The 17,870-nt window shown below is 45.9% G+C and overlaps 1 protein-coding gene across 3 annotated transcripts in view; it reads right to left on the bottom strand.

The window, feature by feature from the left end:
* LOC149348114 (transmembrane protein 130-like) overlaps window positions 1-12,504 on the bottom strand; it is a 47,740-nt gene extending 35,236 nt beyond the window's left edge. For all 3 annotated transcript variants that reach the window (XM_089587930.1, XM_089587929.1, XM_089587928.1), the window contains exons 1-3: window positions 12,215-12,504; window positions 2,588-2,875; window positions 1,052-1,206 (exon numbers count right to left, since the gene is read on the bottom strand). In XM_089587930.1, coding sequence (XP_089444056.1) covers window positions 1,052-1,206; window positions 2,588-2,875; window positions 12,215-12,344 — 573 coding nt within the window. In that variant the 5' untranslated portion in view covers window positions 12,345-12,504. The remainder of the gene's footprint in view (window positions 1-1,051; window positions 1,207-2,587; window positions 2,876-12,214) is intronic.
* Window positions 12,505-17,870: the final 5,366 nt, after the last annotated feature.

Genomic DNA, 17,870 nt, shown 5'->3' with positions numbered 1-17,870 from the left:
CCCCCCCCCAAAAAAAAAAACAAGGCAATTCAATTATACACTGGCTCCGTAGGTGATGGTGCAGTCAAATTAATACGGAACACACTTCCGTATTCCAACCTGCCTCGTGCATTCCATAGAAAGGTATGAAGCTTTCTTTGTGCCGTGACAGCAACAGCCATATTGACAATCCCACATACACACCACCTCGTAATTTTCATTAGGCAAGTTGTGAGAGGAGTGAGATCGCTGTAGCGTCCTTGGCATTATCATGTACATTCAACTGGTACAGCATGTCACACTGGAAGGAGCGGCTGCAAAATGCGCTGCTAGAGGGGTGGAACATGGGCCCCCCAAAAGAGAAGAAACCTTGACAGCAACCATTTTGCCCTTGTGGCTGCACCCAATTCTTTGCTTGCTAGACTACCAAATTCAGTAATCTAACATCTAGTACAGGCAAACATGGCAGGCCATTTACACTAGTTTCAAATAAACAGATAAGGCAGAAATAATATACTAAATGTAGTGCCACACAAAACACCCTACTATTCTTCATTTGCATGAAAATTTAGCCGCAAACCAGCAAGCACCCAGAAAAGAAACAAAATATTTAACTCATCATAAAACCACCTACGTGACGTTAAGAGATCGAAAGCGGGCGGAGTGGGTGAGAGAACAAACACGCGTTAATGATATCCTAGTTGAAATCAAGAGGAAGAAGTGGGCTTGGGAAGGGCATGTCATGCGAAGGCAAGATATCCACTGGTCCTTAAGGGTAACGGAGTGGATTCCAAGAGAAGGCAAGCGTAGCAGGGGGCGGCAGAAAATTAGGTGGGCGGATGAGATTAAGAAGTTTGCAGGAATATGGCGGCCGCGGCTGGCGAAGAACAGGGTTAATTGGAGAGACATGGGAGAGGCCTTTGCCCTGCAGTGGGCGTAGTCAGGCTGATGATGATGATGATGATGATGATGAAAACAACCTTGTCGTCATAAAGGATTTTTAAAATTTTAAATCAATTTAAAAAAACTCATAATCAAGACAATTTAAGAAGTCACTGAAACGCTTTTTTACCTTCCAAGACAAGCTGCTGCCAGAGTTGTTGAAGTAGCCACTGGGGTCATGCAGCTCGAACGTGAAATTTGTAGTTTTATTTGTGGACACGATGGTGTGGTCATCCGGCAACACGTGGCCATCTTGGGAAACAACAATTTTTCCGACTATGTCTCCTGCGCAAAGAAAGCAGCATAATGAAAATCCCTGACACCAAATACTGCAGCAGTTAAAAATCAATCACTTCAAGACTGGCAATAAAATGCCAAACTTGCACACCAGTCTCTAATCACTGGGTGATCCAAAAGTCACAGGAAAGGCAACAATTCAATAATTCGAAAAGTATACACACTAGCATGACGCCATTTTCACAGTAATGCGCTTAAAGACACAAGATTTTTTTTACAAATGCAAAATTTCATCACCATTTAATCCCTAAAGGTGGTGCAGTTGCACCACTGTGCAACCTACTACTGACATGACTGAAGCTACTGACACAACTGACAACTGTCAGTGGCAAACGTAATTAACCCAGCAATAAAATTTTGCATTCGTTTTTCTCAGCATTTTTGTGAAAACTGCATCGCGTCACTGTATCTTAAAATTATTGAATTTTTACTTTTTCTGTTGCTTGTGAGTCAGCCTGTACCCTCCCGAGAGACACTAAGCAAGAAATGCAAAACGCTGAGCGGCATTGGCAGATATACGCTATTAAGGCGGAAGCCTTTAATGCCTCATCGTTGTAAGCAGGAGTTGTCGACAGAAATGTCATGCCTTACAATTGGTCGAAACGGTCGTGACGTCACAGTGCGCGAATTTCAAACGGGCCAATTGTACTTTGGCTAGTAACCATGAAACCTATTAAAGGGATTGTATAGTGATGCTCCAAGGGGGACTGAGTTTAGATAATTGCTTCATTACCCAATTAGCCTAATTAACCTTTGTAGTCAGGCCAGATAAATAAAACCGAGTACGAAATTGGTCGAGTTCAGGAATCGAACACCAGTCTCTGAGTGCGAGACGAGCATGCTAACCACTCTGCCATGCCAGCTCGATGGTTTGGAATGAACAAAGGTGCCTTGAATATTTCCGTTCCATCACTATGGAAAAAAGTATTAAGGTTACGACAGTGCTGAGTGCACGTGTAGTGAATACCCTGTCTTTGTTCACATCCATCTTCCTCCCTTCCCGTTACAGGGAGGTTCAGGTGTCCATCGAGATATGCCAGACAGACACATTTCCTTTCCTCAAAAACCAATTTACCGACGAGCAAGGCGTAGAACCGAACGAGCGATGGCGTTCTATGGACTCCCTGGCAGCGTTGCAAGACACTGTCGCATTTCACTCTTAGAGGCGAAGCCTAACATCTTAACAACGCTTGCGACACAAGCAGCAACACCGTGCTTAAGGCTTTCGCCTCACCGCACTATAGGTTAACAAAGTGCCCCCTGAATTTTTAGCATCAGCTAAGTAATGAAATGTGACTTGTACAAAATGGGACACAAGCGGCACTGTACACAGCCATGAAAAGGGACTCTGCATCAAAGACGCACTCACGGGTGAGCTGAAATTGGGTCGACCCTTCGGCGATCTTGCGCTTCGAGAAGAAGTAGTCCTTTAGCACGGACACTCTCATGACATAATCCCCATGTTGGTCCCTGTTGCTGAGGAAAGTCATTGGGAGCACAGCAACCGTTCCGTTTGTGATCGTCTTGGGCTGCTCCGCCGTTGGCACGTTGTGCCGGAAGACGTAGTAGAGAGTCGAGTAGTCGGCTCCGATCAGATCCGCCCGGAAGGTGATTGTCGAGTCCAAGATGGCAGGCCCATCATTAGTGACATTCACCTCTGAGAGGAGAAAAAAAAAAGGCGGCAAAAAATTCTCATGAAGTTTCAGCAGTGACAAAATGGAAAACGAAGCCCTGCATGCTGCAGAAACAAAGAGCATGGTGCAGGCAATTGCAAATGCACTGAGACTTTCTGCAATAAGGCATGCTTGGCCGCTATCCTAACTACCGTATTTTCCGGTGTATAAGACGCGGCTTTTTTTCAAAAATCTTGCTGGTGCGTCCTATACAAGGGTGCGTCTTATATGCGAATTTTTCGGCTTCTTTTTGTGAGTTCAGAAATTACTCAGGTTCATGTTGAAGCTTTTTTCACCGGAAAATTATCGCTACCAATAACGCGGTTGTAACACGGCTATAATACGGGGACCGCCATGCGCAATTTTTTTGGTGAACTTTATCATGAAACGGCAGGGATGATGACTTCCGGGATCATAAACACGCGGCCGTTTCGGAGGCCTCAAGCAAAAGTAATGTGAAATGCCAAAAAGATGGCGACAATTGCGCTTTTCGCCATTGTCAAGACAAGCCGGCATTTTTTTTAGTCTCCCTTTGCAACTTTGTTTGCTCTGTGTATGTAGTACGTGCATTGTGCCAAGAGAATGTTTCAGCTGCATTGCCTCCAGAAAGGGGCAAACTTTTTGATAGTGCATCCGAAGATGAAGACTTTGAAGGTTTTAAGTGAAAATAAAATGTTGTTATGGACATAAGGAGAGTTCTTTCGTTTTTTTTTTTTGCTAAAACGTGGGCGTGTATGGCATAAGTGTTGCCTTATCGATCACTTAGCGTTGCTTACGAACTCACAGGTACGGTGCATTTCACGATGGTCACACAAGCATGTTTAATTAAGCCTCACTAGCGTAACTGGGTAAATTGGGGTGCGTCTTATACACGGGTGCGTCTTATATGCCAACTTTTCTAATAACAGCCTGCATATATGGCAGGTGCGTCTTATACACCGGAAAATACGGTACACTAAATATTATCACCCGCCATGAAAACACTCGCTGACATCTCAGCCGAGTGAGCACTGCTGTCCTGAGGGACAACAGTTTTAGTGATGCCATTTAAATTTCTGGGACAAGACTGCCTCCTGGCACGAGCAAATGAACAGTAAAAACATCCAGTAAATTAAGAATTTTACACTGGACTTATCTAGCGCCCCACGCTGATCGAGTTGAAGTCACAAAAAACAATGCTTTTAATAAGTACACTGCAAACTGGAACTGAATTCTTCCAATGACAAGCATAAAAAACTTTCACTAATCAATCTTAACTGCCTGAACCACATGAGTGCGAACATTAGGGAGATGAGGCCAAGTGCAAAGTACTGTTTCTTATCAAAAGTTGGGAGCCTCCCACAACCGTGGCAACAGCAGGGACAAGCAGAGGTACCTGCTGGTACCACTGCTGGTACCAGAGTCCTGCTGGTAGTACTGCTGGTACTAGAGGGACTAGCACTGCCCCTCTTGCTCTCAAGAGGCCCATCAGCTTTCACGTCTGTCACTCAATGACACTTTCCTGTTAACGAAAATGTGTTTTGTTGCTACGCATGTGCCAATTATTAGCTGAATGGAGTAATGAATGGGAAATGATTATTAACTTTTACAAAACAGTGTCTCTCTGCATCTGTAAAAAGACCACGCAACTTAATTTTTCTTACAACATTAATAACATTGCAATCAGAGTTGTTCACAATAACATCACGGCTCAAATGGACGAAACACATTGAAAATACATGTTCCTCCGCCCGCAAAAAGTTTGGATTTCTGAAGTTTTGGATGAACGGTTGCCCTAGTGCCCTAAGACTGAAGGCACATAAATCCATTGTAAGGCCAAGTCTCAAATATGCCTGCATTGTATGGGACCCCTACACGATAGATGACATCCAAAAACTAGAAAGAATGCATCGTCTTGCGGCACGATTCATCTACAACCGTTACAGGCGCCTAGACTCTCCTTCCGCCATATTGAAACTCGCAGACTTAGAACCACTGGCAGATAGAAGCAAGAAAGCCCGTCTGAACTTCCTTCATTCATTACACCTTTCTCGACTTGGTATCCGACCTGAAAATTACATCGTTAATGATTCTAAACGAGCCTCGCGCCATAAGCATGCCCTTAGCCTGAAACCTATTTTTGCACGCACAAATGCCTACAAGTTTTCTTTTTTTCCGAGAACAGTTTCTCAACGGAATTCTCTACCGGAGAACTCTCCGTTGCTTTGTAATCATTCTTGATTTTCACTGTTGGCTTAGTAGCTGTACTGTAACCGCGTTTTCAATTGTACTTTTGCGTTGCTTGTTTTGTCGTATTTATACTGTTCGGTACTATCGCACCTGCTCTGCTTTTCCCTCCTGTATGTATTTCCCTCTCCTGCTTGGACGTACAGCATGTCCGCAGTATTCAATAAATAAACATAAAAAAAGGAGCCCAAACATTTCTTGAGTGCTTCTGCTAGCACTGCCTCTTCAAACGAAGCTTATAAATTGGTCTGCACATTACTCCTACTCTGACACCTGATGAGACACGATTCTAATGAAATGAGCAAACAAATTCACAGCAACTTGGCTACGCTGCTACTACGATATTATGACTGCAGTACAATAATATCACAAACACTGTTTTTGACAGTCAGAAACTTGAAGCAATATTCAGCTGTTGAAAACAATGGCACCAAGCTTTTAACACATTCTTAACATACAATATTAAGATAATGGCACAAGAGATGACATCAGTATATTCCAAGGTCAAAAGTATTTTAACCATGAAGCTTGGCTGCCCATTGAAAAAAAACTCAGACTGTTTCACAGTACAGCTGCTACCTATGAGACCTTAGCACACGATGCTACAAAATAGAGGGGCTATGTACGGAAGCCTAACGCCACAACAAATCTTGAACCAATTTTCACCAAACGAAAAGTGCACCAGTTCATCTGCATGCACTAAAAAAAATTGTGGGGTTTAATATCCCAAAGCGACACATGGGCTATGAGGGACACCGCTGCGGAGAGCTCCAGATCAATTTAGACCCCACGTGGTTTCTTTAACCTGCACTGATGTTGCACAGCACAAGGGAGGTTTTTGTAATTTGCCTCCATCTAAATACAGCCACTGAAGCCGGGAAAAGAAAGACCAACCCAAGAATTACAACTTAAGACCAAGGCCATTTAGACGATGAAACGTGGAGGCTCACGAAAAGGATTCAGCTTAAGTTAAGGACAACACAGCGAGCTATCGAAAGAAAAATGGTAGGCGTAACATTAAGAGACCGGAAGCGGGCAGAATGAATGAGGGAACAAATGCAGGTTAATGAAATCCTAGTGGATCAAGAAGAAGTGGGCTTGGGCAGGGCATGTAATGCGAAGGCAAGATAACCGCTTGTCCTTCAGGCTAACAGAATGGATTCCAAGAGAAGGCAAACGTAGCACGGGGTGGCAGAAAGTTAGGTGGGCGGATGAGATTAAGAAATCTGCAGGAATATGGTGTCTCTAGCCGGCAAAGAACAGGGTTAATTGGAGAGACATGGGAGAGGCCTACGCCCTGCAGTGGGCGTAGCAAGGCTGATGATGATGATGAACCCACACATGCTGAAAGTTCAAAATTTTGAGAAAATTAAAATATTTTTCAATACAAAATGTTTATTTTGCTTCACAATTTATAATCCTCCTTTTATTAGGAGAAATATTTTTCTCAACACTGACTTTTGAGCCGTCCCACATGTAGAATGCCAGGCATATATGAGTGAAGTGCTACTTTTCAGAGGTGTACGTAATTACCGCAGCTGTTTAAGATGCCGCTGTGATGTTACCGAAAGTGACACAGCTGTTACGTCTGCATTCACAGAGTAGCTTTCTTCATTCAATGTGTGGGAAGAAGTGCAAAAGCCAATTACACCTCCTTTCTTTCTGACACCTCTCCACGTCCGTCTCATTCAGGGCCACTTGCAGGGCCATTGAAAACACCCAAGTACACAGAGAGTGCCACGGCTAGGCTTAGCCATCGTGATCTCCAAGCACTCCGCTTTGTCAAGATCCGTTTATTTCGAGACCGGGGAACAGATGCCTCCTTCCTGCTTGCAGCTTTGTTCTTCGGCACTTGTGTCATAGCCGCTTTTGTGCATCTTATTTTGTTTTTAGCAAGCTTTTTCCTTTTTTTTTTTCCAATCTTGCACTCTCTACAGCCACCACACAGGAGTGCAAGCACAAAAAAGCCAAAAGGAAACCCAGGCAGACGAAGCAAAGGCATAAGAATCAACAGCCCAAGCTACTGTCTGCCTTACTCAACTGAGCACACAGCCTATCGACACATGTGTGGTGATGAAATACATGCACAGCTGCTGCATTCGTCTGAAGAATTTTAACAGCAAAAGTGGCGACAGACACCTTGAGGCTGTCAAAAGCGTGGATGATATGAGGCATACAACATAGTTCTAGAAGTGCGTGATGAGAGGCTAGTTGGTAAGGCATTCTGAAGACATAAAACTACGCAGGAGACAGGACACAGAAAAGATGCAGACAGGACGAGCGTAGACTAACAACTGATTTATTGAACGAAATGACCTTCCTTCAAGAGCAATGCGTGCGCCATGCGCAACCAAACTTAACGCCAAAAGCAAACCCTATCTTATCAACCCAAAAAGTAAAGTTGTTTCTGATGATGTGTTAGCAAGGCATCAATTCACCTGTATCAGAAAGAACTTTGCTTTTTGGGTTGATAAGATAGGGTACTTTTGCTTTTGGCTGAAAGTCTTGCTCTTGAAGGAAGGTCGTTTCGTTCAATAAATCAGTTGTTAGTCTACGCTCGTCCTGTCTGCATCTTTTCTGTGTCCTGTCTCCTGCGTAGTTTTATGTCTTCAGAACACAACATAGTGATCTTGCACACGACACATGGGGTGGCGACCAAGTGCCAAGGTGTTCCCGTTTTGCTTCTTCAAATCAGCTCTAGGCATTAACAGTTGAGGTAGAAAATGTAAGCAGCCCCATTTTGACCCACAGAATGTCTACATAAACTACGGCAAATTTTGTGAGGGTCTCCGGCTGGGCCAGAGCAGTGTCAGTCTGCTTTACCGAACAAGAAATGAAAACCAGCTGTTAAATGTTTTTTCTCCTCTTTTTCGGAGTTCATAAAGACAGTGCTGCTTCAATCTTCACGAAAAACCTTCAAGTTAGGAACCGTACCAGCAGCAGACGCATCAAATGCACGGGACTCTGCCACCAATTCAGTGCCCAGAGCATGCGTGACAGAAGGGCATAAGGGTGTGGTGCCTAACTGTCCAAGGAACTTCCATTTACATAGCAGGAAAAGCCATTAGCAGACAGCAAAAAAAAAAAAAAAATAGAATGACCTTCACACCATGTGCACAAACAACTCTAGACTTGGTTTTTAAGGGGTTTAACATCTCAAAGTGACACAGACTACGAGGGACTTTAGACTTGAATATGTACAGGTGTTTCGACAGTTTCACTGGCCTCTGCTGCATAAAAATAGAAAAGAAAATGGGCGACCTCGTCTGACCACCTTAGTTACTGGATGCCAAGATTAAGCAAAAGCAACAAGGCAGCAGGAGTAAAAACATAATAAAATAGAGAGGTTATAAAGCCCCCCCAAAATTTTCAAAATGTCAAAAGAAACCATAATTAGGTTTGGTTTGGTTTGGTTTTATGGGGTTTAACGTCCCAAAGCAACTAAGGCTATGACAGACGGCGTAGTGGAGGGCTCCGGAAATTTCCACCACCTGGGGTTCTTTAACGTGCACTGACATCGCACAGTACACAGGCCTCTAGAATTTCTCCTCCAAAGAAATTCAACCGCCGCGGCCGGGATCGAACCTGCGTCTTTCAGGTCAGCAGCCGAGCGCCATAACCACTGAGCCACCGCGGCGGCGCGAAACCATAATTAGAGGCACAACGTTACAAGCAAAAGAGGCGTTAAATTTGATGCCTCAACCCCTTCTCTTACGGTCATGTGTGGACCCAAAGCAAATCAACGACTGCCCTTTCATCCGTTTTATTGCCTGCTCTAAATATTGAAAGACCTCATTCCCAGTGTTACTGATTTCATTTATGTGGCAAATACTGAAGGCAAGGATAAATATTTTATTCCTGCTTTTAGTGTTTGTGCTGCAATCCAGTGTGATTAAGGGGTAACAAATGTATGACAGTTTTATGCAAACCAGTGATTTAACCTTTCCGAACAAGGCACTGCTTTAAGGCTAGAGAAGGTCAAAGTAAACTCATCTCCTGGCCCAATATGAATATCGGATACATTAGGCCATTTCTGACTCCCCTTCTTGACAACACTTACATCAAGTCCCATGACGAAGGTTTAATTACCCGTTGATTGTGTGCGCATCACAAACTACAAACAAGCGTAACCTAAAATTTTGGATTCCAACCTACAATAATTTATTTCAGAATTTTGAGAGCGGCAATTTTATTGTGACAGCATTGGAAGCATTATCCCGGAAAAAATAGGGTGGCACCATGCATCAGTCACAAATTCTCTGGATGGTCGAGACTGTTGCGACGTCACACACTGTCTCAGTGTGAAATGAAGGCAAAGATTTGATCACAAATGGGAATCGAACCCATGACAGCTCAAACAGATGAGCTTTGCTGGCCGCCGCATTAGACCATCTTGCCATCACTGCAGCCTACCATTTCGAGTGTTAAACTGCCAGTCTCCACCACTGTGCTTCGTATGTCGTCATATTCATTAATTTTCATCCACTTGTAGATACAATGTGCAAAAATGACACAATTACTCCGATCGTCCCACCAATTTTTTTGAGGAAGTAGATATGCCCTTGAAGCGGGTTTTTCACACCAAACAAGATAAGTTCAGCTGAAGCATGACAAAACAGTGGTACTCAGGTAGAGTACACCTTTTGGAGTAGAGTACACCTTTTGGAGTAGAGTACACCTTTTGGAGTAGAGTACACCTTTTGGAGCAGAGTACATTTTTTGGAGTACCCTGTGTTCAAGGTGGGTCAGTTTTTGGAGCCTCATTGCACAAATGAATGCACTCCTAAAACTGAACGTGGCAATGCAGTTAGAAAGCAAGTGTGCTATGTGGGACCTGTACAAAGCAACAGTTAGGATTTGTTGTGCAAGAACACAGACCACGGAACACCGCAGCAAAAAGACAGTGACCACTTCTTTGTTAACTTTAACTAGGCAGCCCACATTGCAATGCGGTCAGACGCACAGTCAGCAATAAGACCTAAGAAGCTGCAATTTCTAGAATTTTGTTGGCATGAGACACTAAGCGGGACATTATGAGCAAATTTACAACATATAAGTGTTTGGGAGCTTTATGTACAATTAAAGGCCTCTTTCACAAATAGGTGAAGGGCATATTAACATATCATGTATGAGCTGTGTTACTGAAATGATGGCCACCTTCAATGAGTTGACACTCATTGATTCCTTCCACTTTCTCTCTCGAAGCAACCAGAGGTCCTCAGTCAAGTCTAATTAGAAATTAAAACAAGCAACAAACTTAATGAGTGCTTTGTTGTGGGTACTTATGGGACGAACTGCACCATCCGATAAGCACGCACAAAACAATGGTGAGTGTCGTGAGAACACAGTGCCTTATCTTCTATTTGTGCAGCGGTTTGCAAGCCCTTGACTTTGAAGCAGTTGTGATCCCACTTTGGAAGGTAAAGCTCATCTTGAAGACTGAACAGGTCACTTACATTTTCAGTCAAATCCTGTATTTGTAACTCTACATTGCCGCCCTACCCCCACCTTTTCTTACTATCTCTCCCCCCTTTCTTACCCTCTCCCTGTCCTTTTATTCCTGCTGGCCGCAGCTCAGGTGCTTCAAATTTCGATGCCCTGGCCATAAAACATCTTTTCGTTCCATTTTTATCTTTGCTCATAACGAGCCACTAACAACATTTTAGTCAAACATCCATGCCCAATTCCCCACAATTTCCACACTATCGAGGCCAGAGACACGATATTTAGAGAAGTGTTCACATTGAAGTTGTGGATGCTACCTAACTATGACGGTTGAAATTAAACCTCTCGAGTTGAGCAGGGTATGCAGGACACTGTAGCTCAGTATACGCGCTCTAAAGACCCAAGAGATGCCTCAGCAACAGGAAAAAAAAAAAATTGGAGGGGATACACAAGCTTCGCCTTAAGGGTATGAGGTGACAGCGTAATGAGTTAGTTCCCATGTATGTACAAGGTCATTCTCTCTTTACATTCATAGATCCCTGGGAGTCCTCATACCCCTCCTGGTGCCGCGGTTAAGCGATGCACCACTGCCCTGCGATGGCAGGTGCTCCCAGCGGTGGGCCCCGTGCGGACCAGGTTGCAAAAGAAGCATAGCAAAATCCCGCCATGTTATCCGCAGCGCCCAGCCAACAAAGTTCGCGGCAGGATGTCAACCGCGCTTATGAAATTTGGGCAACAAGTGTTTCGCATACTCGCGAAACATAACCGCAGTTTGCGCGCATAACCGCAGTCTGCGCCACCGGAGTAGTTTCCAATTCGGAAGCCATCAAATGCTACCCCAGGCACTTTTATTGCTATCGCCAACCCTGGCAGCACAAAAGCCACTGATAACCGTATCAGACGATGCGCCCTTCTCACGATTCAATCCAATCAGTTGGTTCTCTTCCGAAGGGCGTCCCTCTCAGCTGGCACCGCATCGCGTGCAGCAAGCTGACCTGAATGCGCCAATTCGATGCCCCCTACGGAATCGACAAGCTCGACGGTCAATTCGCGCCGTGCCAACCGGAATGAAAGCTCCATTTCGCGACGTTGATGACTAGGGAAACACGCAATCCGTGTGGCCAAACCAGAACGCCTATTGTTATGTAGGTCAGTCTGGACAGGTACTCTGCACGAAAAAAAAACATCTGAACACAGAATACGCTCGAACACAAGCGGACAGTGGTAAACGCAAAGACAAAAGGGGAGAGCTCCGCGCGAGAGGAACGGATAGGTGCGTCACTGGGGTGCGCGTCTCCGGAACACAATCGTGCGGCCAAACACCTGGCGTAACATCTCTTCCGCCGCTTGTGGTTCGTTACGCAAAGACACGAGCGTCATAAACAAAGCAGCGAGGCGAGAACCACGTGGACGGTTGTCCGAGCCCCGTTACACCAACGCGGCCCAAGAACGAAGTTATCAGAAAGAGACAACGCGTACAACAACAGAGTAGACGGAAGGCTGCGCTGCTCCTGCTGTTTTTACGTGGGTCGCACAGGCTCGGTCTAGCGCAACACAAGCGCGACCCTGAGCTTCGCACTTGTGAACTTGTTGCAGTCGGAGACGTCAGTACCGCACGAAAGAAAGTGTTAAAGAAAGCGAACAAGGCTCACCAAGCGCTAGCGAGGTAGCTGACAACACCCACAGCAACGTCGCACTTGACAACAGCACTCGCCGTTCACACGGCGGCACGGGTGACGACGCTCCGCACCCGCACATTTCACGGAGACACACACGCCGCATGTTCACGTTCTTCACTCCGTTTCCGCGTCGTGCTCAGCACTTTCCCTGGGAAGGGCCTCTTGATGTTGTTAAAATGCGCCGGCGTGGCATGTTCGATAATTTCCCACTCCCCGTCGGCACCGCCGTATCCACCTCCCTGTCCGTCTACAACCAGCGCTAGTTAGAGTGCGCAAAACTAACAGTTGAGAAACTTCGTACTGAGAGAATGGTAGGAATGCCGAAAGGAGGCGCTGGCGTCGCATTAAGATCAATAGCGGTCGGATGAGGACGGCTTTGCAGCCGTACTTTAGCCGTACGGCCGCACGAAGCCGAAAGATATGAATGGAGCTTGGAGGAAGGAAAATTTTTTCCGTCCTCCATGGAATGCAGGCATGAATGCAAAAGTACTACTGGTACTACAGTGAACTAGAGCAGAGGTGGCAGTGGTTGTGGTGGGTGCGGTCCGCACTGAGATTGGGTAGGTGAAACACACCCTCGAGCATGCCCTCGAGGATAGTCACGCCCACGAAACAGCAATTTTTGCTTGTTCTCGATCCTCAGAATAGTGAAAAGTTGGGCTCGTTGGTTTGCAGTCGTATTTGGAACAGCATTAACACAGTACGGAGCGAGAACATAACACAGGTGTTTGTGTGTTTCGGGAATACAGATGTATATATACATACCGCAACCCCGCAATCACGATAGGTTCAACTTGCTGCGCGAGGTGAAGAAAAAAGGCTCGTGCTCAGCTCATGACAAAGAAACTTAACTAGAGATGAAAAGGCAAAAAAGGGAACGGTAACAGCAGGGTGAGTGTGAAAACAAACAAGAAAAAACAATAGAAAAGGGTAGAAAATTTTCTAACTGCTACAGGCGCGCGTCAAGGATGAAATGAAAGTAAGTGGCGAGGTGAATGGAACGTGCTCATTTCGAAAGGAGGAAAAGGGGCTATATAACGACACCAAAAAGGGGGGGGGGGGGTGAACTGGTGAAAACAAACAGGAACAATACCTACAGGGGTAAGGCACATCGGGTAGGCGGCAAAATACATCTTCATCTGGTTCTCACGATTGGACAGGTTTCAATGCAATGCTGTAACGTTCACACTATTCGTACAAATGGGCACTATGACCTAGTAATACATGTAATAATGTCACAATTTGGTTAATTCCATGGTTTAAATTCGCACGAGCTGGCTGTATGGGCCTGTATCACATGTTTGTATACAATGCAAGGAAAAGTACAAACGCTCGCCAACTTTCCTAGTAGGGAAGGATGAGCGCGGTCGCTCTTCTATTTTCGACAACAATGAATCTCGTCGACCAGCGCAGGCGGAAGGCCTCCTCCTAGTACTAGTTCCTCGTTCAAGAGTTTATGTAATAATTTTCTTAGGTAGTGTATTGGGGAAACACCGCTTTCTGCGGGCATCCCCGCAAGAGATCGCCAGTCCCCTCCGTTCCCAATAACGCACATTTGCACCAATGCACATTATTAGTTCGAGAAAGACATCTTCCTCATCAAGGGTGTTAAAGGCTACATATTCGCAAGTTTCACTCGCGGATAGTTCTCTCAATTAATATTCGGGCAGGGTGTTCTCTAGAAAATGCAACGATCTCACCACATACGTGTAAAACGCTGGCGGCTTCTCGGCCGCAGGGCCCTTTCAAGTTGAGATCCCACATTGCTCTTAAGGCCAACACACGACGTATAACTTCGAGGTGGCCTCGAATACTGAAACCACCCATGTTTGTTGGCAAGCGAACAAAAACCCCGCTCTTTGCATGTCCGTCCCAGAAAAAATAGCCACGCGCGGTGGCAACCTCTGGAGGAGACAGATGCTGTTATACTGGCTCTAATTAGGCATGCTCGTTCGGAAAAGTAGGTGCAAAGTTCTGGCGACCTCGACTGGCTAGCTGTTCAGCCTTGCGTTTTATTTTGTTCCAGGTGGTACGGGCTACTTCATCTGACGCTAGGAACGTGACGCCATGGACTTTTTTTTACTCCGACAACCCATTAGACACCGTCATTTATCATCAAAGGATCTTCAAAGCATAACGCTTGGCTTTTAATCGAATTCAGGCGCGCATCTAACAGGTAGGTGTGAAAAAGCTGCAGAAATTTCTATAACTGTCAGTGTTCCTAACGAAAACGGAGTTATCATCAGCATGCGCTGCTACTCTAACATCGCCCAGGCCTGGAATAGGGAAGCCACGTATCGGCTTGCAACTTTGAATCTGTTGCAACAAAGATTCCATACAAAGGACGAAGAGAACTGCAGACAGTGGGCAACCCTGGCGTATATCTCTAGACTTTGGGAGGGGTGGCCACGTGTTATGAGAGGCAACAGTTCGTGTGTCGGCTTAGGGAAGCCGAAGCAACCTAATACAGATGGAAGCAGTTGATGAAGACGACTATGGGCAATGCTCAGCGCGAGAGTGCGTTGCCTTTGCCTCCCGATTCTTGGCCGATCCCCCAGTGTGGGTATGGGCCATCTTTTCAAAGGCTAACAACAAGAACACAACATAACACGAAGCGTGACTGTCTGCGGCGATAGCGTACTTTCTACGGAAGTTCTTCCATGCAATAAAGAAAAAAACTGCGGCGATAGCGTAGTGCTCTCGTGCAGAAGCCAGCCAAGCTGATCAGTTTGCGCTGCCGCGGGTTCGAATCCAATTAGCGGCAGTATTTATTTTACTTATTTATTCAAGGTAAAGGTCAACGTCGAGGCTTCAGGGCTGGTCCGGCTTTTGCAGCTTTGGTCGTGAAGTAGAGCATTCGCCCTAAAAGATACACCAGACCAGTGTCACGCCATCGGTCTGAATACAAAGATGAGGACCTTAGTTCAGCCGCTCGTCGCTCAGTTGGGAACAAAGGGAAGGAAGAGTAAGGAGTGCGTATCGCATGTGCTAGCGCACAAGATGTTGGAATTCACGGCGCAGATATTGAGACCATAAGGCCATATACGTGGGAGAGGGGTAAGGAAGAAGGAGAAAGGGAGGTTTAGCAAGGTGTAACTGGGGTGGCTCTTACACAGTGGCAATAAGTACAGTGTGGAAATGTCCGTACCACAGCGTACAGCAGGCGGCTGAAAAGCACACTGTGCTTTTGTGTATTGACGGGTCCTTCCGGCGGGAAATGAAGGGCGGCGTAGAGCGTAATATCATGTAGAATGTGTGAAAAGAATTTCTTGATGGGCATAGTATAAAGTTCGTCGTGACCACTGTTAGCCTGTAAGGCTCCTGGCCCCATACGTTCGGCGATGTGTTTAGCTCCTTATTTCTCACGTTGATCTTTGCTGGTCCTACAATGGATTAACCAGCCGTACCCTGTAAGGTTCTCAGTGACCAGCTCATTGGAGCATGTTTGTCGTCGAGACTGGTTTAGGCATTTTCTACACCATCGCGCTAGAGTTGAACGGGGCGAGCAAGCTGAAAATTAGCCGTCCGTCTTAAACTTCCTTTGAATTTCGCCGGGGCCCACAAGAACTGATGAGAAGTAGGCCGGCACTATGCCTTTTGAAGTTGTTCGTGTGGTCATCGACCTTGGTTACGGAAGATGTTTGTACTTCAAAGCAGCCCGTTCTTCGGTTCTTCCTCGGGCGCACTCAACAGAAGAGTCTATACCAGGCACATGGACTGCCCGGAGCGGTTTGTTGAATGCTCTAAGGTCCTCCCGCTTCATCTGGTGTTTCAGCAACTTGCATGAAGCCAGGGCGATTCTGTCATTGAGCTTCACGCAATATGGTGGTGCCAATTAAAGAAAGAACAGAAGGCTGGTCTACGTATCTGTCTGTGCACCGGCTTGCGGGGCAGCACTGTAGGAATCATGGCGCGTCCTGCAATTCATTTTTTTTTACTTTTACCGTAAAGCGTAAGTGCTACAGCATGCAGCTTATATATTCACAGTGAAACGATCAAGATGCCCGTGCTGCGAGTTTCAATACCGAACGTTTTTATACGAGTTTTAGATAAATGGCTGCGTGCAACAGAGCTGTTTCCTTCTATGTCCTCGATATAGAAGAAAGCATCGTAGGGTATGCAGCTTCCAGTTTTCTAAATCGAGAGCTAGGGTTAAACCTTCTTCTAGGCATTATAGCCATAGGCTGCGTGGAACGGAGTAAACGGCCAAGTGTTTATGCTCAGTTGCGCAACGTCTTAAACTCAGTGGAAGGTGTTGCTGTGCTTCTTGCGCTTGTCGCCAGCACAGCAACTGCATGGTTGCTACATGGCGTCCAGGGACAGAGCTAGCTAACAACAGCAGTGTCTATAGGTGTGTTTCCGTGAGGTGGTCACGGTCGACCCGCGGAACCACCTCGTTGGGCTCCGTATAGAACCTTTCGCTGTAAAAATGAATGAAGCATAACTCTTTATCCCCGCAAAGATGTCATTCTTCACATTTTGCTAGTGAGGTGTTAAGTTTGAATATTTGTGTGCAGTCTTTAAATGACGAAAGCAACCTTAGAAATACGCCATTCAAAATTGACTTAGTGGTCTTCTGCCAGCTATTACGAGCCAGGGGACAGCGCTAAAGAACACCATGGTCGCCAAAACTGCGCACTAGTATAACCAGCCCCTGTATCTGTGACCTCTGTGCTCTTTGTGCAATCTCTTCGAGACAAAGGTGCCGTCTGCAAGTTATCTTTTCTCCATTGCTGTCGCAAACTTTAAGCCTTTAGATTGGTCTGAAGGATGACCTTCTTTCTGAGCTTGTGTCCACGTGACCTGCCGACTGCTGCGGGGCTCTTACATAATGGCTCACCGCAGATGAGCTGTCGTCGCAGGCGTGTAGGCTTCTCTGTGCCGTTGCACAAGTTAAACGCGGCCAGCAAGCAGAGAAGGAATCGGTCGTCCATCCTCAAGGCGAAGGCCATAGAATGCCTTCGGGGCCCGCCAGCTCTACGCAGCTTACGATAAGTGGGTACTCTGCCTTCTTAAGTTCGTGTGGTTAGCGGCATTGGCTCCCGAAAGCAGTCCTCTGGTTGTTCGGCTGTCTTGTTCAACAGCTGAGACCGCACTAAGGCAGATGGACTAAAGTGCAAACTGTTCGAAAGGGTTTGTTGTATGCTATAAGACGCAGCCTACCGGTACACACTGAGCTGAACTATTCTGCTACATGCAAGAAGCCGATGTAATTCCGCGCTACGCGCCCGGTAGTGGCTCCCGTTATCCAGAGAACGCTCGCACTACCCTACTTATTCGTCCATGCATCGGCTTTTGGCGCACAATAGCTTATACGGTATAGAGATCTTAGCGCGCATTGCTGTTTTTTGTTTAGGTGACTTCAACCATACAGCTCAAACTAGCTACTGCGAGCACGTAGCTGCTAGTCATAGTGCAGCGATCAAACAGTCCACACGACTCGTTTCATTCTCGAACGCATACCTAAGTTGTTCATCTAAGTTGTTCTGCCTTTAACAGAAAAAAAAACCGTTTTTATTGAAGTCAAAAGAGCGCTTTTTCCACATAACCTTGTCAGCAGTGTAGTGCATCAGAATACAGCTGAGACGCGCTAACTAGTGGACAGGTGAACCAATACTCAGTATTAACT

Source organism: Amblyomma mixtum, chromosome 4 (genome assembly GCF_055824585.1).
Source record: "Amblyomma mixtum isolate Tamu chromosome 4, ASM5582458v1, whole genome shotgun sequence".
NCBI classification, from domain to species: domain Eukaryota; kingdom Metazoa; phylum Arthropoda; class Arachnida; order Ixodida; family Ixodidae; genus Amblyomma; species Amblyomma mixtum.
This window is presented reverse-complemented; position numbering and strand designations above follow the sequence as displayed.